General features: G+C 38.7%; 1 protein-coding gene across 1 annotated transcript; it reads right to left on the bottom strand.

Moving 5' to 3' along the window:
* Positions 1–9: 9 nt before the first annotated feature.
* On the bottom strand, positions 10–15,323 carry cdh1 (cadherin 1, type 1, E-cadherin (epithelial)). Its single transcript, XM_069658357.1, has 18 exons — positions 15,155–15,323; positions 13,600–13,714; positions 12,155–12,243; positions 11,200–11,664; positions 9,831–9,971; positions 9,276–9,431; positions 8,659–8,800; positions 7,150–7,322; positions 6,853–6,981; positions 5,991–6,176; positions 5,530–5,774; positions 4,665–4,807; positions 4,459–4,550; positions 4,079–4,211; positions 3,416–3,634; positions 3,003–3,130; positions 1,240–1,383; positions 10–911 (listed from the first exon to the last, which is right to left on the bottom strand). Exons 1-18 carry the CDS (start codon positions 15,203–15,205, stop codon positions 699–701), a joined length of 2,964 nt encoding a protein of 987 aa, XP_069514458.1. The 5' UTR covers positions 15,206–15,323; the 3' UTR covers positions 10–698.
* Between the last annotated feature and the right edge of the window lie 10,543 nt (positions 15,324–25,866).

The following is a 25,866-nucleotide window of genomic DNA, read 5'->3' as shown; positions in this document are numbered from 1 at the left end:
AGTCCATAGTTGTATTAAGATAACTTTATAAAAAAATTTAATGAACAAAGCGTAGTAAAGTACCTTTAGAGGCAACAGCATAAAGGTGTTTCGACATTACAATGCAATTAAGATGTCAGCTGAACAGACACTTTACAACATTTTAAAAAAGCATTTATTTATAACTCATTGACCCTCAGAGGGCGACACAGCCTTGGCTGGCTACCTGGGTTTTTATCTAAAGCATCTGTAATTTCATTCCTCAAACAGAAAAACAAAACAATGACATTTAACTGAAGCAGTAGTACAATCTCACACAAAACAACTGAAAAATGTAAAGTACCATACATTGCCAAAATTACACAAACATTACCAGTGCAACTGCAAGCATCTGTTTGCACGCCCTGCTTCACCCAGAAAGATACAACCCAGGATGAAGTATCAGCCTCAAACTCATTGAGACAGATGATGTAGCTTCAGAACTCAATGAACAGAAATAAACAACAGTATCATTTAGTCTTTAGCCTAGAAGTCAAACAGGGATCTAAAGGACCAGCAGACAGAGCTTAACCATTCAAAATGGTGAACTTGTGTAAAAAAAAAAATAAAAAAAAAAAAAATCCTTTGGCTTCAGAGCAGTTAGCTGCTGATAGGACTGAACTGAGACAGAATCCTTGCATGTGCATCCACCTATCTGTATTGTTTGTTATTTGGAACATTTACAGCATGTCATCTTCTCCTCCTCCGTACATGTCGGCCAGTTTCTTGAAACGTGGCCCCCATTCATTGAGGCAGTCGTAGTCCTGGTCTCCGCTGCTCGATGAGTTCAGAGATGAGAGGCTTCCTGCGTCAGAGCCGCCTCCTTCATAGTCAAACACCAGCAGGGAGTCATAGGGGGGCGCTGTTGGGTCGTTGTCTGCTGCCTTCAGGTTCTGAAAGAGAAGCAGTGCACACGTTACAGAACATTTACAGAGGGATCAAGTCAGGAAAGGTGGAGAGAGAGGATGATACAGTAATATAGAATCATATTGCAAAGTCAATATATCACTGAATAAAGAGTCATAGATAAATGGGGTATTAACACGAGCAGAATGGAGCTTGATAAATATTTTATAGCTTGTGTTGACCTTTGTATAAAAAAAGAATTTCTATATTTTTGGGATTTTTGAAGATGCTTTAAAAACAGAATTAAAATAATTAATTTGGCAACATAGCATCGTTAGTCATAATTCAGTAGGAGCTCTTTATACTTTTACTTACATCATCAATGAAGTTGCCGATTTCCTCCGGGTTGGCAGGGCGAGGCCGGTACTGCGGAGCTGGCATGAAGTTTGGCATCACGTCGTTCCTGAACACCTCAGGACGGTCGTCCAGACCACGGTGCAGAACACCCAGATCATAGTCCTGAAGGAGAAAAAAAAAGTCATTGTTACGCTTAACAACAACTACGTCCCTTTGAGCATTTATACAATAAATGTCCAACTGTGATTCGATACTCCTCATTATGATTAAGATATGTATTAGTATTTCCATTTAACTGGGATTCTGGTGTTCTGAACTTGGGCCCTATTTTAACATTTTTTGGGCTCTAAATGACTAATACGTACAAACCATACTGTTTATAAAATGGTCGACATGGCAGCTCCCTAAAAGTTTAGCCAAAACATCTCTAATGTTCCCTGCTGACTAGCTTCAGTATAGGTCATAAAGCCCGCCTCCTCCTCGGTTACTTATTTTGATGCTGATTTACGCCCAAGTGTTCATTTTTCTAACAAGTTTAGTTTTAATTTGTTAATTGTAAATTTGTAAATTGACAGCTCTTTTGACAAATATGGCTCCAGCAGCGATCTGTTCCGGATTAGCAGAGTAGAGGAGGATCTGCGAGAGGAAATGTAACTAAAACAATCACTGAAGTCATTGAAGTTTCCATATCTTTGAATGTCTGCTTCAGATCAACACAAGAAGCTGTTCTGCTGTTATCTCTGCTGTGTTTTTCGGGTAATTTAAGGCTCCACCCGCCGATCTGTATTGCGCAACTCTGGCACCCGTCACGGGCCCTATTTTGGCTTCAATTTCTTACAATGAGAGCAGCTGGAGACACGTCGTCCATCTATACATACATTCATTGGAATATATATACAGTCATTTGGAATTGCTCATAGAGATTACGTCAGCTGGCAGTAGCAAAACCGACTGTAACAGCTAAAATGTCATCCTTGTGGAAAAATAGTCCTGAACAAAGTGCGTCAACTAGGTGTCTGACAACATTATAGAATGGGTCTTCTGCAGTGATCGTCCTTTTGATTAAAAGGATAAAGTGCTTTTTAAAACAGTTACATGACTCTCCAAAGCCACCATTGACGAAAACAGTAATTTAACCTTACAGTGCACAGACGGTGCTTCCAGTGACTGACTCAAACACTTAGTTATTAAATTCCTCTAGCAGGCAATAGGCTGTGATGGTTTTTACAAAAAAAACTGTTTGATTCTATTAGTCAATTACACACCAAAACATGACAATACAGGGCCCAGGTTAAAAAAATATTTGAGATGTATTTTAAGCTACTTAATACTTGTACTCCGCTACATATCAGACTGAAATATTGTACTTTTTACTTTACTACAATTATCTGTCAGCTGTTGTTACTTTACATTTTTTAAATTATGATACATTTTACCTCAACTATCGAAACCTAAAACGCAGCATTGAACCACTATATAACATGCCTCAATCATAATCCAGCAATATCATTAATATTCATTCATTTAGGGTCATTGTGTTTTCACAGTCTGGTCTTGCTACTTTTAGACTGTCTGCTGTGACAATTTAAATTTCAGAGGAAACACTAACTTTAAGTGCCTGATCACAGCACTGTTTGCCTGACTGAAGTCGTGTGCCTTAATTTTATATGAAATGTAGACTATGTTTTCCGATCCTGACTTTCAATTACTACACCATGACTATTTTCAGTAAGATTATCTCATCACAAACAAAATCAGTCCTAACATATGTCCTAATTTACCTGATCGTCCTCTCCACCTCCCTCTTCATCATAGTAATAGATGTTGTCTCTGATATCGTCCTGCAGTAGAGGCTCCTTCTTCTCTACTCTCCTGCGCCTGGCGAACAGCAGCAGCAGCAACACCAGCACTGAACATACAGAGCACAACGCTGAATACAACACACCCACATGATACAGTCACCACAAATCCAATCAGTTTCTACAGCGCAGGGACAGCAATGCTCAAGTGAAAAAAGTTTGGCCTGTCAGCAGAACAGTTTCACAGGGTCACTAATAGACCAGTCAAAACCACATAGTTCTATGGGACCCAAATAAATATGACATGATCCTTATACTTCATCTATATACAGACTAAGATGATTGCACTGTAATCACAAAGCACACCCCAATTTACATAACAAAATCAGACTTACTGAGCAGCAACAGGATGCCTCCCAGTATTCCCAGGATTACAGGCAGGTCGGCGCCAGCTGCTCTTGTTTCTCTGCAGGTCACTTGTTCACCTGAGCAGTCACACACCTTGGCCTGGACAGTGCTGTCCTGCTCCAGGCCCTGGTTGTCTGCAACCCTCAGAACAACTGTGTACTCCCCTCTGGGCAGCTGACTGGCTAGATTCAGGATGATGCCCGTTTCTGCAAAAGAAGGGGAACATTTCCATAATTATTCCACCAATAATATAAAGCATAACTTGGCCTTAACTAGCTTCTGTGTAAATTTGTTTCATAGGGACTTTTTTTCTCTACTAAGGCGTTCACCTCAGGCTTTGCTGTTTATCACCTCCCCAGTATATTCCAGTCATTGAGATCTCAGCAAAATACATATTTTCTTACACCTAAACTGAAGCATCTCTGACATGGAACATAACCCTTATTTAAGTTTTAGATCTTACTTTAGGTGGCACCTGATCTAGTTAATTCAAATGTCCAATAAAATCCAACTTTAGCTGATTTTTAAAGCCTTAAAGAATGATTTTTTGCTTGAAGGAACAAACATTTTCTCTTTGGTACTGTTATCAAATTGGATACTCCTGAGCAGCAAAGGTTTCATTTTTAGTGATGTATTAAAAGTTGACATACTGGTTTCGTTCATTCTAGCAGTCCAGTTAGTCTTTGACATGTCGTGTAAAGAGACACGATAAGGAGCAGCAAAGCCTGGTCCATCTTTATCCGTCACCGACAACAGCTGAGAGGCTGTGTCCTTGTTACACACCTGAGAAAACACAATATCACATTTAGGCATTTGTGTCCACTGCTCATGTTGCTGCACAACAGCAGCTTTAAAACTAATTTACCTCTGTAGAAAGAAGTAATTAATAATTAATTTCATTTCATTTCATTCATGTTGTCACATCTTGAGTATATCATTTTTTTTAAAGTCAAATTTGTCACAGAATACAAGTTCTGCATACAAATCATGTCAATTTAAAATGTGCATGTGTTTGGGAAAGGAGACGCACCTCGATTCTTCGTTCTACAATGGTAGGTGCATTGTCATTGACATCTTCAAGCAGGATTATTAGAGTACCAGTTCCTGTGGCTGGGACTTCGTCTGTTCAGGTGAGAGACAAACACAAATCAGGAGAAAAAAATACACTCAATTCTATGTAAGCTCAAAGCATCATAGTAAGATTATGTCCAAGTTTACGTCTTGCCTCCTACCTACCATTGTCATAGGCACCAATAAGTGCTGTGTATTTGTTGTCCTTGACAAAGAGGGACTCTCTGTCCATGCGGCTTTTCACTTTAATCAGGCCTGTGTCTTTGACCACGTCCAGCCAGCCTGCAGGGTCTCGAATTATTCTATACCTGTAATAAACAAGATAATCACGGAAATATGTCAAGAACATAATACCGAGATAACACACTATATACCGCATGTGTTCTTTGATATGACATGGCAGTGTTAAGACATTTCACATTTTAAAATGTATTTGGCTAGGGGCTAAGGACTCAATTTGGAAGCCACACTTTCATCCTCTGTATCAACTTTCAAAGTATTTAATTCAATGTAAATTCACTGCTTGGTCCAACTGCTCAGAGGTTAAAGGGGAATATTGGAATCTATATATCCTAGGCCGAATTTAACATATTTTTGGGTCTAAATGATTAATAGGTGCAAATAGTTCTGGACTTGTTCCAGTCACGAAAACAAGTTGCAACGGCTGCAATGTGATCTCTCTGTGCAGTGTGTTTGCCACTGACAGACTTGGATAGTATTTCAAGCTCTCTTTGAAGCCCCCAGACACCAGTGACAAAAACAGGTATTTTAATTGGCAAGACATGAGAGTTGCCAGTCAGACCCATTAATTTTTTTGTTAGTGTTGCTGTTTGACTTGGTCATTGTTGGTTTTTTAAAAGGGTTATGTGGTAGACTAGCAACTCCTATATTCTGTGAACAGAGTGTGAAATCTTTCAGTGTATTCAACGGCTGATTCTGGTCAGACAGCATCTTACTCTTTGACTTGTGCCTCTAAATTTTGTTCCTTTTTTCTTTGAAAATGTGTTTAAGCATATTAGTTTGAGCTTACGTGACTTTCTGTTTGCGTGCAGTGTCCGGGTCAGAAGCAGTGTATTGCACCACATCACCATCAACAGGAAGATCCTCCCGTTTTGCCACAGTCTTATCTACTGTATCAAAGATTGGAGCTTCATTGACATCGATTACATCTACCACTACAGTGGCGGTGGCAGTGGGCAGTGGATAAGCAAAAGGAACTTCATTCTCCACTGCTACTAGCAGAGTGTGCTTGGCGCTCTTCTCAAAGTCAAGACCCTGGTTCGAAGGCAGGAAACACAGAGCAGCACAACTCAGACAAATGTCTTACATCTCTTTTGGTTACTTAACTATTTACATGAAAGGTATTGTTACTATTAATACACTGCTATACAATACATAATGAAAATCCATAGATTTAACCCAAATCAACTGACAGTTATCTTACAACTTTAACATTGTGGCTTATTTGAGAATTCTCGATTTACTTCCTACCTTGGCGGTTGAAATGATGCCTTCATGTTTGTTACTTCCTGTTTTCACAGTGAAAAGTCCTCCAGGATCACCATCGACAATCATGAACTTGGCGTTCCAGGCTGGGGAATGTGCCTCATCACCATCAGTCACTGACATTTTAAGGATCTGAACGTCTGCTTTATTTTCTGCAATTGATGTTGTATACTAGGAGAGTGGAAGGGATGTGTTAAAAGTGCGCAAGTAAAGCAAGCAGAGAAAGAAAGACCTGGGTGTTGTTTCTTTTTGCTAACTTACAAAAGCACATTTGTGTTACCCCCAAGTTACTCTTGCTGTGGCTGTTTAGCTTTTTGTTCTTGCAATACATGCAGATTTGGAATTCATATTTATTTTTAAAACCCTGGGTCCATGATTTCACACAGAATTAAAGAATGGCATTCTCTCAGGGGAACACTAATTTTCCCAGCTAACATAATCACTTAAGGTAACATTGGGTTACTGTCATAAACTGTATGTGAAAATAGCCTCTTGGTTTGTAATCTGAAGGAAATTTAGCCTTAAACCTGCATTCTTTCTAATGGCCAACAACAATGTTAACATTAGTAAGCTTGTTACCATCAACATAAGCTGCTCTTATACAGGAGCTGACAAACATATTGATCATAACTTGCAATTTTTGTGGCGTTTTGTTTTTGTAAAGATCTGAAAAAGACTAATGCTATTACTACAGACTCATGGACACTGTTTCAGCAGGTTGAGAACTCTTGAGCTTGACAGATATGCTGTACGTAGTTGAAGTTGCTAAGCCATGACTGGACAATTGTTCTACAGGCAAGGGGTTTAGCAAAGAGCAAATTCCCATTAATAGAACCGTTGTACTTACAGAGGACTGAGTGAAGACCGGAGCATTGTCGTTGCTATCTGTGACAGTAAGGATAACTTTTGCTTCTCCAGTCAAGCCCTCTCCTTTCATGTCTGCTGCTTGTACCCTCAGAGTGTACTTTGGGTATTTCTGCAAGGAGAGAAACACAATGAGTTTAATTCATCAACTGGAAGGCCTAAACATTTTGCCATAATTTCACACACTCATTATATCATTAATTATCCTAATCGGTAGTATCATAAAAATGCACCTGTTTGAAAGCATTTACCCTCATTTAATGTGTTTTAAAAGCCTCACCTCTCTGTCTAGACCATCAGCGTTGACTCTGATGCCTCCAGTAACTGAATTAATGACAAACATGGTGTCAATGGGAAACTCCGGCTCCTGCCCAAGAATACGGTAGCGGATATCTGAGTTGTCGTTATTTTCCTCATCAAGATCCGTTGCCACCACTTTAATGACCTCAAAACCTGGAGAGAGGGAAGTAATGAGTGGAAATAAGTACAATATCATCAAAATTAAAATGTCAAATCGTTCAGAGAACTACTTTAATGAGGTGTGAGATGTATTTCTTTCTAACAATCTTCTAAACAATGCACCTGATGATTACGGTGTGCATGAAGTGTCAGTCAGTTATGTTATTTTGTTGTCGACGTCTTGTAATACCAAATGTTACATTTGGTATTAATATACAATCAGATATTCAACCCTACAAAAATGAGCCATTGAGAGCAGCTGTGGTCACGCAACCTTTAGAGTGAAGAGTGGAACCTGGAATTGGAAAATAACATTTTTGGATTGTTTAAGAACGATAACGTTCCTAAGGACAAATGAACACGCCTACGCCTCCATACAACCCCACAAAAGGGTGTCAAATTTTGTTTGAATGCAACTTAAACCATGCTTCTTCCACCCGCTGTCTCTGGCTTCTCTGCTCTGCCTTATGTCACTTCTGCAGCTCTTATACAGTCATAACGCAACACATACAGCAACACCGTGTCACACCCCTGTGGAATCTCATACAGGTGCACAAGGTACCCTATAGCGTGTTGCAGACAGACACACTGCAGAGAATAGAGGCAGTGACAGGGATGTAACATGGTCTATCAATTTTGAGTCCTGATGTGCAGATAATTGCTCAGTGGTGTGTAATCCCCAGCCAAGGGTTACGAAGGATAACAAAATAAAGGCAGACGGGAACGTCTCTGTAGATACACACACAGCATAGACTTCTAGTGGGTCATAAGTGATGATGGAGAGGGATTATTCTTTTTATAAATTGCTTCTTTTAGGAAAATCCTATTCAATATGTCTTCTTTTTTCATTATTATAAATGGGTTCGTATGATTCTGTACCATCATTGTGTTCAGGATGGTGTTTAAAAATGATCAGATTTTTGTGCCAGGGACTTTTTCTTTTTACCATGATATCTAAAGAGGTATCGTTTATATTTTTTTTAATACTAGTGTTGTATCGAAGTTTAAAATTCTGCTAATGTGACAACCCAACTATAGAGATCTTGGCTACAGGATGATAAGAATGAAGGATCGGCAAATAGAGACAATGAAAACACCGGTTATGATTTGGCGCTATACAAATACAAAGTTATCTCAAGACACTTTACAAAAAGGGCAGGTCGAGACCGTACTCTCTTTTATATTCAAAACTGGCACATAAACTGTGTAGCAATCCCCAGGCGACAAACAGGAGCAGCTCCATCCAGCTCTTTGTTAGTGTTAAAAAGTAGGTTTCACGTTTACAAGAGCAGACATCTTTTACAGGATTCAATCAAATCCACTGACGTACCGTTTGCCGAGGCCTCAGGAACTTCTCCAAGAAAGGTGTCTTGAGTAAAAGTAGGTTTGTTGTCGTTCTGGTCAATTACATTCACTACAATATCCATAGGCTCCTCTGCCTTTCCACTATCATCCATGGCAGACGCTTTAAACTGCACACAGATAAACACATTTTTATTATAATACTATACATGCAAGAATAATCTATCTATTTATTCAATATTACTAACGCGTGCACATGGCTGCCACGAAGCCCACATTTAAATCACTGATATACAGGTGGCAGTAACGCAACAAGATGGGCATTGGTGTACAAGAAAACCCCTTAGAAAATATGATTATTATAATGATTTCTTCATTCTAAGGAAGAAATCTATGCAATTTGCAATGTGATCTGGCCTACCAAATCTCCCATCAGCTTTAAATTCATATAAACACTATACGATATGCAAGGTAAGATCTACTGCCAGTCTGTCTTACTGGATAACATAGATGCTGGTTAACATGAATTCTAAAAGGGAAACAGTACAAAGTATATGTTGAGATGTTTTCCCATGACTCCCCGACTCATCCTGATGAGTGGAGATAGAGTGTACGTTTAAAACTAGCAGCAGAGAGGATGCTTACCGTGTACTTGGCTCGGACCTCTCTGTCCAGAGGTTGTGTCAGATACAGATTACCAGAGAGTCGGTCCATGCTGAAAAGACCTACAGGCGGCTCATCAGCTCCTGGACCAGAGATGCCATACGTGATCTTCTTTACTTTATCCTCATTGGAACGAATCTGGACAAAACACAGAAGGCCTGAGTTATACCATTCTAAATACAGAGATTTTACAGCAGCACCATAAGGAAGCTACACCATTGTCATTTTACTCTGGACCCAAACAATGCCATCTGTTTCGGTATTGAAACAACTCTTCTTCGGATAACTCCATATCTAAATTATTGCCTTATTGGTTGTCCCGAGAAAACAAGGTAATTCACTTTTCATCACAAGTTAACAGGGTTATAAATCACTGTAGTAACTGAAATTACTGTAAACATTTTTTTGATCTAATAAAACCAAAACAAATAAAAAAATTAAGGTTATTTCTGCAGTGAAAACCAAAATGGTGACATTCTGTGGAGACACACATTAAAGTCAAATTTAAAGTCAATAATTAAATTGAATTACTCTTACTTGAGATACTTTGAGGGGATATGGTCCTCGGTCATTCTCAGGAACACTGATTTCAGGAATAACCCAGTCTCTCTTCCTCCTGCTCAGCCCTTTACTAGACTTGGGGAAAAGCATAACAGGGACCTGCTGTTCGGTCGTGCTCTAGAAAAAACACAAACAAAACAAACAATTTAGTCAGTGAGGGTTGAAAACACCTGGGCAAAAGGGTGGCTTGTGTTACTGAACTCAATGATACAACACAGAACTCTAAGCCAATTGTAGCAAATTCTTTTGATCATCAACCAGCACATCAAAGTGTAGTATTAGTTTAGACTAGGGCTGTCAACGAATATTCTAAATTTGAATTTATAACTGAATTGTAATTAAAAAATTATTTTTGGTTATTAAAATTAATATTCAAAGTAAATTCAAATCCCTGCCCGACCGGGGAGAGAGAGATTCTCACCCGTAGCATTACAGATTGGTATAGGCATGTTGATTTTTTAAAAAGGCATGTTTATGTTAAATGAATATACCTGTCACAGCACAGCTCGCTCGGAGCGCTGAATATCCGTCCTACCGTAACCTAATTCTCTTATTTGTTTATTTTGCAAGATGTAAGAAGATGTTGATCTTTTAAAAAGAATGCTTATGTTTGAATAAATATATCCTTGCATGTGAGTTTGTATCGGTATGTCGCTTGTGGACATATTGCGCAAAAATAGATTTGAATACTTCAACCTATGTTTGTTTGTTTTTTAGGAGGAATAATCGTCAAATGTCGACTGGGTGATTAAAGTTATATACACACATTTCATAGAACCTGCAGGGAATAAAAGGCTACTTTGTACATCTAATTCTGCCTTTAATATTATTTTGAGAGTTAATTTCAATACTTTTTACATCCTTGCATGACCATAGAAATGCACACAGATAATTAAGAATCCTCATATCATCTACTCTGGCATTGCGAAATAGGCCCTAAAAGGTTCAAAAACACCCTATAGTAAAAAACCAAACAAGTTGCATTGCACATACTGAAAATGTAATAAAAAACTATTTAAAAAAGGAAAGCCCATACTATGCAGCTTGTACTCTAATACGACTTAAAAAATATCCAGCAGCTCTGAAAAAGACTTATACTAACAAAATGGAACCTGTGAGTCTTGACCTTTCATATACAGCCATGAAGGGGCAGTGTTGGTTTAAGAAATATGCATCTCTTCCTGGAGAGCTCTTTTCACTGTCACAATGCCACAACAAGGTCTGTTTGTGAAGGGCCTCCAGCCATAATTTGATGAATGTAGAACCTGCAGTGTATGTTTTCCATCAATGTATTTGAAAGAGAATGCAAGTTCTCTTCATGATATTCAGTAGCGCTCAATCCTACCTCTGTGTTATTAGAAGAGTCCACTTCAGGAAGGTGGTGCTGATGATTATGATGTTTGTTGTCACTATGGTGCTCAACACTTTGGTGGTGGTTCTCATGTTGCTGTCCATGTTGATGCTCATGCCCATGTTGATGTCCATGTTGTTGCTCATGCCCATGTTGATGTCTATGTTGATGCCCATGTTGATGTCCATGTTGATGCTCAGGCTGCTGCCCATGATGTTGCCGATGCCCATGTTGATTCTCATGCTGATGCCCATGTTGATGCTCTTGCTGTTGATGTTCCTGCTGTTGTCCATGTTGATGCCCAATTCGAACCTCCTGGTGATCCCCATGCTGTTGCTGCTCATGGTGATGGCTATGGTGCACTACCCTTACAGTAGCAGTCATTTTGCGTCCACCGAAGATTTTGTACATTATTAAGAAGTCCAGGTGGCCTCCATGAAGAACAACCAGTCTTTTTACCTTTAGGGAACAAAATAAAACACTCATAAGAAAAGGCTGACATGCCTGTCACAGTTTCAATTTACTAAAGCCCTCTACATTTCAAAACCAAACTTGGGCAAATGGAAAGGCTACAACAGTTACATGATATCATTTGGGAACACAGGTAGGGTAGATTAACAGCTATAACACTGTTGATGTTTGTTGTTGTCAAGCTAAATCTCTGCAATTTCTGATGGGCTTAGGTTAATGTGTATCATGTGTCAAGAAAAAGACAAGCAGTTGCTGCCATATCTCAGAAATCACATTAGTCATGTTTAGTATTATTCACTGTATCTAAGTTTTGTTCACTGTGCATCAATCTGAAATGAATTTTTGTTGAGAATTTGTATTTCAGTCCAGGTAGTTTCCCCAATTAGCAAACGATAGGTGTTTAAGCAATGTTAAGCTTTTAGACAGATAGGCATTACAAACAGAAATTTAATAATCAATTGTAGTAATTTCTACTGACCTTCAATGTGCCGTTTCGCTGTATCATAAACCGGCTGTCAGCACTGTGGACCGCAAATTTTGTGTCATCCATGCAGTCAGTGAAGCCCACTGTGATTGTACAGAAGAAAGAGTTATCCATTGAAAAGTATATGTGAGTATATGCAAAAAATACAAAGAAACACCCGGCAAGTCTTAACTGCAAAACAAATAAATAATGCATGCAACCAATAATGGATGTTTAACTCAAGCTTCAGACCAGATATTTAACCTTGGGCTTACACAACCTAAGTACACTGCTTTTTAGCTAATCATTGCAAACTCAGAAAAAAACTAAATATCTGACTTGTGATAAACATCCGGCTAACCATTCTATGCTTGAAAAAACATAGTGACCAGGTGCCACACTGTAAGTTTGAATAAAGGAGGAAGCGACAGGTTTGGTTGGGCTGGAGAGGAGGGGCCAACTTTGAATGTTGTGTTTACAAACCACAACCAACAAATCCTACTCAGTCTGCCTTCAAGAACTCAAAGTTAACATATCTCTTAGTAGATTCTTCCTATCAGTGCTTCTGTGTGAAGGTCATCCCCCACCTCTTGCCCATTGCATCCTGGGATACGCACCAGCCTCCTGCAACCTTTCTCAGGATAATTCTGTATTATTGAGCAGCTTTTTCACTCTTACTTCAGGATAACAAGCAAGCTGAACTCAATGCAAAAACTGAATATGCTCAGTTTGACTGGTGCATTTGATTTTCTGTCTAACTTTTGATCACAAAAGACAAGTGTTGTTTTTATTTCGAGGAACGACAGGTTAGAACTTGACAGTTGTTAAACAAGTCTTTATGCTAAACTGAGCAAACAAGAAGCCTGGTTCATGGCAGTTCAACCTTGTTTCAGCCAAGCAAAGACATGGGAATCAAACACGTCTTTGCACCTAGACCACAACACAGAGGACAGTTAGAGATTCTACTGTGGCAGTTAAAAAAAACTGTGGTACTGAAAAAAGCACAACTAAAGTTACATTTCTTATAATATATTAATTTAACTAAGTTAAGTTAACTGAAAACACAGATAATATGACACCTTTCAGTAAACAGAAATAAAATTAAGTGCTCCTTTTCTTAGAGAATTTGAAACCATTTGAAAAGCAAGCCCTGCAAAACAGGCTCAGGACATTGTTTTGCCCTGCAGCATTACATGAGGTGCAGAGTGAGTGCAAGCTGAGACCTGACGCTGTTTGTGCTTCTTGTGAGAACAATGTGAACAACTAATCTGTAGAGGGCCTTCTAAGCCAGGGGAGCACTTTACAAAAGCTAAGGAGTTTTATCTATGGCTGTAATTGCCGCTATGCTGCCTCTTCAGCTTCTATGTGCTAAAAAAAAAAAATACCATCCTAAAATAATCCCATCATACAGAACAAAAGAAATGAACACCACACAGTTTCACGCATTAGATTGATCTTACCTCTGCCCAGTGTTCTGTGTGGTTTCAGGTGGCTGGTGCTCACTCTTAAAATGAACATATCTGACTCGAATCCAGGTGCACATGCTGGCTCCTCAGTTGTCAGTTCAGCTGAGGCCTAGGAGAGCAAAAACAGCCTGTCAATGAATCATATTCTAGATGCATTTAGGATGTAGGCGACAGGAAACTTTTACAGTGTGTTTTTGTTCAACAAACCTTACCACCAGTAGAACTGAAAACACCAAACAATGAGTCATAGGGTCAATCTGGTGCTGCATCTAACACATATTTATCATCAATTTATCTGTCAATAATAATCCAATAGTTTGGTCTAACAAATGCCCCCAAAAAAGTGTGAAACATGCAGGGAATCAAAGAAAATATGGAAGACTCTTAGGGCCAGGGATAAGGTGACAAAATGGGGGGAGCGGGGGTTCATCTATCATTTTTGAGAATAAAGCTGAATTTTCAGTATTTGTACTATGTATAAGAAAATATAAATGTGCATTTTAATCATCATTCTAAATGTTGTAAAAATGAAGATGGCATGTTAGAATACAGTAAAAATGTTGAGAATAATGTTCAACTTTATGTATACCTTTTTTATATTCAAACTTTTAACTTTATTCTCACAATGCATTCTTAAAAAAACATTATTCCTCCCATCATGTCATCTGTTTGGCCTTTCACTCTTCCATACATAAAACAAACCATTAAGAAAAACAATGTAATTTTGGTTTGAGTTTATATTAAACAAAAAAAGCGATTCCAAAAGTGTGAAATACCTTATTTGACACTTTTCTTTAATTAAGTGACATTAAAATTAATTGTTAAAATGTCAATTAAGTCTTGCCTAAATCAATCATTGATTGGAATTCTGATCTGACTTCCTGTTAAAACACAAAACTATTTGAATGATTTTGTATGAAGTATTCGTGTTCGTAAAAGAAACTATGCTCCTAATTGATTACAACATAAAAGCAAACAGCATTGATATGAGCAAATTGTTGATGACAATTCTGTCTTTGCAAGCGATCAAACCGAAACATTTAAGATTGAAATTTAACCTGCCGACAACGTCATCGACGAAACAAGGGCGAGGCCCGTGTAGACCCAACAACTCATCGGGGGAGGAAGACTTAAAAATGGCGACTTCAAGCTGCCTTACAAGTTTGACATATTTAAGTAGAGATTACTTTTACATTCTTCTTACAAGCAGCAGTTATTAAAATACCATTCCGCAATTAACACTGCCCCCACAGCCGTCACCACCACCATCACGTATCACCGTGCAATTAAAACGCGTTAAGGCACAGCAAGTGGGACTAATGTGTTATTTTAACATTACTGAAATAAAGTCGCATAATAGATATCCCGAAATTACTCTTAGAACTGTCCAGAAGTAACTTCTAAAACATTAGAATATTGTTCTACCAAATGTTAATAATTGAGATTACAACATTACATACAGCAGTCATATTAAGGTTAAACACTTGAGAACGACAGAAATAGGAGGAAGCCGTTTGTCGAGTTAAGTTACAACAGCAGGAAATCTCACCTGAAAAACGACGCTTAAAATGGCCAAAACCGCGAACCCAGCGGTCCCCATCAGTCTGTAAGTCCTCTTTGAGTATTCCTCGCAATGAAACGAAAAAGTGAAACTAATGAAAAATATATTCCTTCACGAAATGTCGTCGTGGCGTCTTCTTTGTCTTGTCTCCTTAAGGTAGTTTCAGTCACTGAGGGAAGTTCAGCTGGACGAGTTGCTGCAGGTACTTTCAGCGTATGACGTCAGCTTACAGGTGCGCGGGTTCCGGGTTCCTGATATGGTCACACAGGCTGAGCACACCTGAAGAGACAGATACCGGTAGTTTCTGTTACTTCCTTCTCATGAACAGCGAGCAGATATGTGGATAAGAGACATGATAATAGCCTAGTCAATACGGGAAGTGTTCTTATTAACCAGCACAGAGCTGTTTCTCAGCTAAGTGAGCAGCACTCAAATACTTTCTGTCTCATTTCCTCTTAGACAATCACTACACAAACTCGCCCCCTCTTCTTCTATCCTTTCCTCTCTCTCTCTCTCTCTCTCTCTCTCTCTCTCTCTCTCTCTCTATAACATTTACAGAACCTATAGTGGAATAATCTAAGGTTTAGAAGTTCAATTATTTAAAGACAAAGAAAGGCTAAAATATCTGTTTGAGGACAGCAAACATTTTCATTTGTAAAATCCTTAGTGCAAAAACAACCTAAAATTGTTTGTTTAGTCAGTTGTGTGAAACCAGCCTGAAAACCAGAGGAAGCTTCAGGTTCCCCATTTTCAAAAACCAAGAGCCCTTCCTAATTCAAAGTAGATTGACGGGACAGGTTTCTGAATGCCATGCCAGACAGATGTTAAGTCAGATTTAATTTATTTGATATTGCTGCTATATTTACACAGCACACAGTTAGACTCTCTGTTAGGCGAGAATGGCGACAAACAAAGACTTGCCTATCACTGTCAGAGAAAATAGTTGTCTCAATATTAAAATGAAGTCAATATAGAGCTGGTACAATGATATGTTTTGTCTATTCATACATTAACCTATAAATCATTTGCCAAAGGCTGTAGTACACAGAACCATTTTCTTTATGTGCTCCTTGAATTTAGTCTCTGGGGTGATAAACATCAATAATTAATGTCCAAGTAATGAACACTCCCTTCATCCATCCTTTATTCTCTGCTCCTGATTGTCTGTCCATCAGCTGACTGAGAGACTAGGTTTAATTGCCTGCACTGTGACCTGATTTGCAGTCAGTGTCTAGAAGACTACTGACTACATACCCAGCACCTTTTAAGACTTGATTTTATTTTTTAGCTTTAATGTAAACAACTAAATTAAGGAAGAAATGGAAATAAAAAGAAGTCGGACCAGCAATAGTTAAACTCAGAAAAACATTTGAACTGTAAAGGTTTTTGTTCCACCCCTGTCAACTGTGTAAGCGGTCAACTGGTTAATGACTGGACTTGCTGTGTGACCCAGTCCAGGAGGATGCTGCACATAAGATGATCCTTCAAAGGACCTGCCTACATTTTCCTAAACTTTCTTTTCCTCCCCTACTGAGACACGCCTCACAAAACTAAATGTATGAACATAAGGTCCTCATTTACTCACAAACATTTCACTGTTTATGTCTTCCCTTAAGGAGGCTGCACCCTGCCCAGACAAACGTTGCTTAACTAACACCAACTGTCGGGTCACTCTGCGCCAACAGTCTGTATTTGTCGGATGGAGTTGTTTGAGTTTGACATGTTCAGTCGGGTTTGGTGGAGTCGTGGAAAGCCAGACCACAATCTCCTCCTGGCTCGTCTTGATTGCTGTCTCTCCTGTACACGCCCCACAGCCTAGAAGGCCAGGTAGACCATGACTACTTTGGCCATAGTTAACAAGCCCTCCACTTCATCCATGTAAAATAAAGCAAAAACTTCAATAAGAAAAAGTAAGCCACTAAATTTGTCAACTAATGTCTGGGCAGTGCAGAGCTGGCAGTTGGTTTTCGGATTATTCTAAAGACTGCAACCAGCAACTGATGGTCATTGTCTGGACAGTGTAAGCAAAATCCAAATGACAGTAAAAAACCTTATTAACCCTCAAACTCATAATATACATCTGACATTAGTGCACTCTGTCGTTGCCCTCTTAAATTTTGTGCAACGGTAGACTTCTTATTGCAAACAACAACTGGAGTATGTGCCTTACATTTTTGCAGCGTGAATGCAATAAGAAATACATAAAGTTAGAGTTATAGTTCTAAAGTCACCTGCTAATATTTTGCTACAAGCTAACAGATTGTCAGTGACAAGCATAAAAAAGTGCAGGAAACTCAGAAGCACTCTGCATTTAAGTATTCATGCCAGCCATGTGATAATTAAAGAAAGTGTAAAGGGTTTTATTATTAAAGGAGTAGTTCCTCTGTACCAAGAGTAAATGCAATGCCAACATCTTAAAACATTTTAGTTGCAGCTTAGCTGTTTTAGCATTTCCCCCCTTTCCCTCTCGCAATGCTAGCTAGGGCAACAGATAACATTACAGTTAGCCTACATTAATCAGCATAATATCTACAGGAAACTTTATTTTTGTAATTCTGCTGAATAATGATAGATTCCAAAAAGGATGATTGTTGATAAATTTGTTCTCTTGATGTAATGTTAGCTAGGTTAAATGTCCTAGTAGCAGGGAATGTTTAGCTAATGTTTGGCTAATGTAGCAAGTCCTTGCTAATGTTTGTTAACTTTACTCAGCTTTCTCTCTTTGCAAAAAAGACCACTGTTTCACATGTTAGTATATTATGGTGAAGGTTAACAATTAAAGCGCAAAATCTGAGTTAACTTACAATGAGAGGCAGGCAGTCCGTGGAGCATGAAGTTTCAGCTGCTGTGCAGCACTTTGCCACTGAAGCGAAAGACTGATAAATGGATCTTGGTTGAGATCATAGACTGTATAAAAAGATGGACGACATGACAGCTCCCTAAAAGTGAAGCCAAACATTTTGGAGCGCCCCCTGCTAACTGGCTGCAGTATAGGTCATAAAGCCCGCCTCCTCCACATTAACAGATGGGCCATGAGTCAAACTATAAAATCAAAATATGCACCAAATACATTTTCTCAAACATGGTTTCTGTCATTATAATTAGTTCTTAACATGCTGATTTACGTCCAAGTTTTTATTTTTCTGACAATTTAAGTTTTAATTAGTTATTTGATGCTGTAAAAAGGATGATTGACAGCTCTGTTGACAAATCCGGCTCCTGCAGCCAATCCAATCTGGATTACCAGAGTAGAGGAGGAACGGCGAGAGGAAACATAACTAAAACAATCACTACAGCCATTGCAGGTTTTTTATGGTAATTTAAGTGTGTGTTTTGGTTAGCAGAAGTGGCTATGGCTTCTCCCCCCGCCACTGGGCAGCTCTGGCTCCAAATGACGTCACCATCGCAAGATGGCAGCGCCTGTCACAGGGGCGTTTTTGACATAAATTCCTTACAATAAGAGCAGGTGGAGAGGCGACGTCCATCTATATATTCAGTCATTGGTTGAGATTGGTTGGTTCAAGTCTAGGTAACCACATAGTATCGTAAAGAAGAAAACATTTTTGGTGGACGATATGAATGTGGATTTGATCCAAAAGTTTTTCTTTATCTTGACTATAAACCTACCTAATGTGGAACTGTAGCCTACTTTTATATATGTAGGATGTCACCCACTGTGTACTGTTCAATCTGTTTTGATGACAGATTCCCCTTAGTTGTTGGGACAGTTGTGGCTCAGTGGAAAGTGGGTTGTCTCTCAATTGGAATGTTGGTGGTTCGATCCCCAGCTCCTGCAGTCTATATGTCAAATTGTAACTTGGGCAAGCCCGATATCATCATGGGAGAACAGTAAAAAACAATTCTCAACACAAGATATAGCTCAAAGAAAGTAATGAGAACAGAGATTTGACTTAAAAGATATGGGATTTAAGGCCTTAGAAATATTCATTTGTAGAACAATGATTCAAGTGTCCCTTTCAGCCTTAGGCTCTATAGTCTGTAATCTTTCTCTCTTACAGCTTCAGAGTGAATGAGCATGACAGACAGGGGACATTTCAAAAGCAATTACACAATGTTATCTTTCGCTCTTCCTCTTCATCAGTCATCCATCCTTCCCGCAGAAAGACAGAGGGATATAGGGGCAGAAGAAAGACTGGTCAGTTTACAGTGGCCACCACTTAGCCATTGAAAGGTTCAATGTGGGACAGAGGGGGAGAGAAGGGGGGGGAATGGCAAGAGAGGGCAGAGAAGTAAGGAGGCAGAGTGGGAGGAAGGCAGTGAGCGGTGTCAGATTACATTGTTATTTTGTTAAGTTTGAAGAGTGAGTTATTCACTTCCTTATGTGTGATCAGTGGTCCATGCTTTATACTTGATTCTTTGTCACGTTTATTTTATTTTATTTTAGATTACAGCACACTAACCAGCCTAACCAGCCTAACCAGCCTAGTTTAAATGCAGATGCACAGGTTAACAGGAAAAGTGAAGTCTGTACTTTTGGCATCATACAGACACACAAGGTAGTGTCGCTATCTGCTTTCTTCCTTTGCAACATAATGTTTACGTGTTTGGTTTGATTTAAGAACAAATACTACTTAGTATGGATTACAGCGAGGGTTAAAACAATAATGTAACATTAACTTTTTATTTACATATGGCTCCAAAACCCATCGCCCCTGACCACCAATACTAGCAGACTGTCTTTCTAATATGTCACTTGACACTTCACATGCTGGACAGCTGTGGATGGGTCCAAAGTGGTTCACATATGGGTTATATACAGTGTATACTATATTTATAGTAAGTATAGGTTTGCACATCGAATCACAACTGCCTTTTTTTGCAAACTAATAACATTTCAATTAGCATCAGCTGTACTTGTTAGCACTAAGATCACAGTAGTTACCGTTGTACCTAACAGCGTCGTGGCAGTGTCAATGATATACAGTCTAGGTATATATATATATATTAACAGCAGAAACCAAGGATTGAATCCCCCCTACACGTACGTGCAAACACAACCTGCACCACCACAAACAAACACACCGTCATTATTTCATGACGGCAAAATGCCTGAAAATAAAATAAATCAAGAGGATTTTACTTATTTTTGCTGGCTTGGGTATTTTTCTTCTGCACCACAAATATGAAAAATTCTCTGTTTATTTTTAGATGAATTTATTTGTTTTGAAATATTATATTTGAGTTAAACCCAGACTCAAAAACAGCCAAGCAAGAGCAAAGATCTTAGTTAAAGGATAGCTCCAAATTCATTTTACATCAGGGCATCTGTGGGGATGCACTCATCACTTGGTAAGTTACAAAGTAGTCTTTAGGTCATCCAGGAGAAAGACCACCTGAAAGACCACCCGTTGGGAAGGAGTTCCAGACCCAACACAGCTTGGCCCTTCCCCCCCACACAGGAGCCACACATTCCAGGAGCCCTTTTCCATTGCCAAGGTCCTAATGACTTAATCTGCTCCACCTCTGATCTGAGCTGCAGCACTCCAGGGAGCAAGGAGTTTTGGGTTGGGTTTCCATGCCGGGAATGTTCTGTAGGTGTCAACACAAGAAAAACAGAGACATGGATGATCTTGTTATACCTTTATTTTTGTAAGCAGTTTGAGTCGTTGTCTCTCCAACACTACCAGTATTAATTGGTTTACCAATCGTGATAAGGCCCTTACATGATTGAAATACAAATGTTTGATATACACTGAGAATACTGACTCTATTTGGATAAGATGTAGTTTAAGTACCAGTGTTGAGAAAGTTATTGTGAAAATAAGTTGTTCATTACTTGTTGTTTTTCAACAGTAACTATTTCCTTACTTTTTGTACAGCAAGGATCACACTTAACATCTTGGTCATAATAGTCTGATAGTGATTCGAATGATCCCTTTTAGGACATGCACCTTACATAAATGTGATGGAAATTTTACGTGTTGATCACACATCTAAATGTCCCCCTTTCATGCACAAAAACCAGAGACACTGTGAATGAGGGAAATTCTAAGGGACTCTTCCTCTAAGGTTTCTGTTGTATCAGAATGCAACTAACAAACACACACAAGACTTCCATTGTCTGCCTGACAGTGTGTTTGCATTTCTACTTGCTGCACATAGTGTGTTTGTAAAAGGTTAATATACTCTCAATATTGTACTGCTAAGGCTTAAAAAATGTGTTTCTATGTTTGTTTCTAGAGAGGTTTCTGACCTTGATATTATCATCATTATGTGACAAAAAATCACAATACTATTATCACTTATGATGTCCCCTCTGAAGTCTTGCAAATAATTGAAGCTAAGTAAACAAAGTCATGGTTTCGGCCTTGGTACTGATCAAACTCCCTCTGGTCTCCGATGGTTTCATATTTTATTTGCAAGTTTATTGCAGTGATATCAGTTAGTGAGTAAAACCTAAAGAAAGAGAGCTGCAGCAGTCAACCAACTCCCCGTCTAATGCTGCATCAACAAATAACACTCTGACCTTGATTGTGTTCATGTGTGTCAACTAACCAGGCTTCTTATCCACTGTGGAATTTCAAACAGGGAAATATTCTCACTATCTCACTCACTTTCTCACACACTCACAAACAAGCACCATGTCCTTACACTATCATACTGGAATGTATACCAGACACCTAAACTCCACATGACCTTGAATGTGGTTAATTAGTAGAGTAAGAAAATGGTTGGGATTGGGGGAGGTGGTGCCGGAGAAGTAGAAAGCAAGAAAATCTTGTTACAAAGCAATTTGACAACTGAAGTTACACAGTGAGCGCACTTTGCAGGATGGACCAGAAAGCCATGCATGTCTTCCCTAGGATGAATTGTAATAATCAGTGTTTCAGTTTTTACCATACTTAAGCATATGACCAAACACCTGCAATACTCACGATATTCCCATCAGCCTCAGAGGTACTTTGTGATTAGTATGAGTAGTTAATATTGTCACTGCTGAGATGCTATAAATAGCATTTAGCTCGAAGCACTGCTATGCATTAGGACAGCCTCACAGAGCTGTTAGTGTCACTGTGGACTCTGTCTTGTTGTAAAATAATGGTCTTGATCAATGAGTAACTGCACTGAGATCTGATCAGGAAGTAAGAGGGGAAGGTTTGCTTTTCTTTCACTTTGAGCTTAAACGACAAAACAATCTTAACTTAAGGCCTAATTCACTTGTTTTTTCCAGAACCTTTCAACCCTATCACATGGTCCTAGATTAGTTGCCATTGTCTTCTGCTCTATTAGTTGAATAAAAATACATAACAAAGATTCTACATAAAACATTTACTTAATTATCTTTGATCACTTGTCAGGAATAAACACTGGGCTTCTTTGTCTGTTTTACTGCACATCAGATTGTCTCTCTTTGTCAATAGTAGTGGTTGCCAAAGGGACAGCATGTCAATTATTAACTGTAAGGTCAATGTTTAAAGAGTCTAGTATCTGCTGACGGCAGAGGGGTGACACAGAAACTGGTGGATTAAAAACAGCAGATCGGAACATGTTGAAAAGTCCTGCTTTTAGTTCTAGTTTTCTGTCTCTTTAGAACACAACAAGAAAACATCCAGAGAGCACAAACATCTGCAAGGCCACACTAACCTGTAAATTTGTCATTTTAATATAACCAATAGTCTAATGTTTTATAGAACGCACAAGTTGGAATATTGAGGGTTTTTATAATGACAAACTGTGCAAAATATCCAGTCAATCAAACACATGACCATTAGTCAGTATCATTTGGGTGTAATTTTGCAATGCCTACAATAATATGGCAAACCCTTCATACTACAGTCATAGTAATGTGTTTATCAGCTTATCTGTTTCAGAGAGGCTGAGTCATTTAAATGATCTCAGTTTTGTTCTCTTTGGCGGCACCTATGGCTATAAACTTTGCTGGAGCACACTTCCCAGATATCCAGACTGTGTTGCATGTGTGAAGTCCACGGTTGGCTCCGGTTGTAACTCTTGATTTTCCTTGCTGATGGTCGCTTTCCTTTTTAGACTGTTTGCCTTCATCTGAGTGTCAAATTTATTTGTTTTTCTTTGGATTTTCACTTATTTTTTAAGTTGTATCTGTAGTCATCTTAGTAGTGTAGTGATCATTTCTTTGTTTGTTCATATTAGATTACTGTTACTAGCAACACTTGCAGAGCCCGGAAAAACAGCCCATTTACGTTGTGTTAGGTCCACCTACCCTCTCTTGCAGACCTTAAATAAGTATTTAATAGTGTTGTGCATTTTGGGAAAGATATAAACATGTTCATTTTAAGATGTTTTAACATCGCTTTATTTTCACCATTTTTGGACAGTGGTATATGACAAAACAAGTACATCCAAAACATAAATACTAACAATAAACTCAGACAATGTAGTTTTAGGTATTTAAAAGGTTATTAAATAAATACATTAAAAAAGGAAAGAAACAAATGAGACATATTTCTTATATTATTATTGATATTGTTACCATAAGTCTATATTATGTGTTGTTGTTTTATGTTGCTGTGCGCACATGCCCCTTTCTCCCTGTCTGTCTCCCTGTCTGTCTGTCTGTCTGTCTGTCTGTCTGTCTGTCTGTCTCTATCACTCTCTCTCTCTCTGCCTCTTCCTCTACTTCCTCTCGGGCCAGTGAGTTGAGGCAGATGCCTGTTCAACATGAGTCTGGTTCTGTTTCGAATAAACAGAATTGTTCTGTCTGCAGTACTGAACAGTGATGGTAAAATGTAAAACAGTAGGTGCTGGCAGGTCTGCTCAGCTCTCAGTTCCGGCTCAGTGATAATGAACCCAGTGGGATAACAGGAAATACTCCATAGGGAGGACAGTATATAACCTCTGTGTGCCTATGTCTCTGCTGCTGGGGCTGAAGATGAGTGCAGTGCTGTTTATCTATACATCTACAGCTGAGTACAGCACAAAAGCACTTCCATCACCCAGCAACACTGGACATCCTGTTAAAAGCCCATAATCAGGCCGCTCATGAGCTTTTAGTTCCCATCAAGTCTTTATGGCAGCGAAGCCTTTCACTCTCTGATTAGAGCTTCCCATGCACACATTCACATAAATGCAGTCACATGACCACAATGCTGGCATGGGCAGAACAAAACATGTTCAGCTTTCATTATAGAGCACAGTTTACCAGACCAGAGTTTAGTGTGAATCAGTTTAAGGTGTGTGCGTGTGTGTGTGTGTGTGTGTGTGTGTGTTTGTGTGTGTGTGTTATTGGAGGACAGGTCCAGTCATGACTGTCATTCCCGGAAAGTGTGTCTCGCTGTGGTTTCATCTGAAGAGACACTATAATGCAGGGGAGGGAATGGCAGAGGAGGAGGGGCGAGATCGTCTTCCTCCTCTTCTTGAGTAATTGTTTCAGCACATTCTTGTTTACTCCCTGACAGCTAAACTACAGTCAGATGAACGACACACGACACAAACGACACACACAAAAACATTTGGTGCCGTCAGCAGCTAATTTTTTACACTGCTTGCCATTGGCAACACTCTGGCCATACACTCTAGTCAGTTCATCAGCACTGTCTGCGGAGTCCATATAAGGTCATAACGGAAGATGTTTTCAAATATATTTCCACATTTTTTCGTAACAGTTTCTTATCATCATTTGTTCATACAACTATCCTCCTTTGTTCCCCCCACGCTGTATCACAATCAGTTTACTGTAGAAAACGCCCAGTTGTGCATGTGTAGTAGTCACAGATGATCAAACTACATCCCCCAGATACAGAAATATTTGCAGCGTTAAGAGTTTCACACTGTAACACGATGAATCATAAGATTTCTTGGTAACACATTCTATGAAAATCATATCTATAATGAATTATAATCACATTCCCAATACATTACAATATAAGACATTCATTACAATACATTAATCTTTATACATATTTATATAGAATTATAAAGATTTATATAGAATAAAAGTACTTTAACTCACAAAGTCATGCTATTGTGTATAATCAATGCGTATGTGACGTCATTTCAGAACTTTAAAATGTATAAAGTGCCATCAAACATACTGTGCATTGTAAAAAATTACTAAAGTTATGAAAGGTATAATGTGATAATGTGAACCTTTTTACAAATACTTTTCTTACTTGGTATAGAAGTATAACACGTTATGAATGTTCAAATAATCATGTCCATCCTTTATTACACTTTGAAAACCTTATTATTAGTTTTCTTAATGGTTTTAAATGTTTATACAGAGTTTTATATATTCTTATAAATGCATTACAATGTCTAGTGAACATGCTTATAAGACCTTATATACAGTCTGAAGGCGTTTTTTATAATTGTGATTTGTTTTTTAATGCAACATTTTATTTATAGAAGAATGACTATAATCTTCCAAAACTCACATCATTTTAAAATCTTCAGTAATGCAGCTTCGCCATGATGCACTTTCTATTTTTACTCCTTCTTACAGACTGATGTTGATATTCTGGGATGCATTATGTTTGGACAGAACAAAGTCCAGGAGGCAGATGTATTGATTTTCCTCACATAAAATGTGTGTAACATCACATTGACTTAAGACCAGCGGATGTTAGTGCAAAGGCACATCTGTTCAATTCCGGAATGACTGAGATCAGAAACACAGTATCAGATACACACAAAGCTTTTACAATATTACAAGAAGAGTATATACACGTTTCTTTTTACAGGGACGATTCTATGAAGACTCT

The sequence above is a fragment of the Semicossyphus pulcher genome, unplaced genomic scaffold, assembly GCF_022749685.1.
Source record: "Semicossyphus pulcher isolate SPU_LCO1_2020_fin unplaced genomic scaffold, fSemPul1.0.p SCAF_12, whole genome shotgun sequence".
Lineage (NCBI taxonomy): Eukaryota > Metazoa > Chordata > Actinopteri > Labriformes > Labridae > Semicossyphus > Semicossyphus pulcher.
This window is presented reverse-complemented; position numbering and strand designations above follow the sequence as displayed.

Excerpts from the sequence above, each read along its gene's own strand:
- cdh1 (XM_069658357.1), bottom strand. The coding sequence starts at position 15,205 with ATGGGGACCGCTGGGTTCGCGGTTTTGGCCATTTTAAGCGTCGTTTTT. Across the intron at positions 12,244-13,599 it reads ACACAGAACACTGGGCAGAG|TGGGCTTCACTGACTGCATG; the intron begins GTAAGATCAATC and ends GTACAATCACAG. Across the intron at positions 9,972-11,199 it reads ACTCTTCTAATAACACAGAG|AGCACGACCGAACAGCAGGT; the intron begins GTAGGATTGAGC and ends TGTTTTTTCTAG.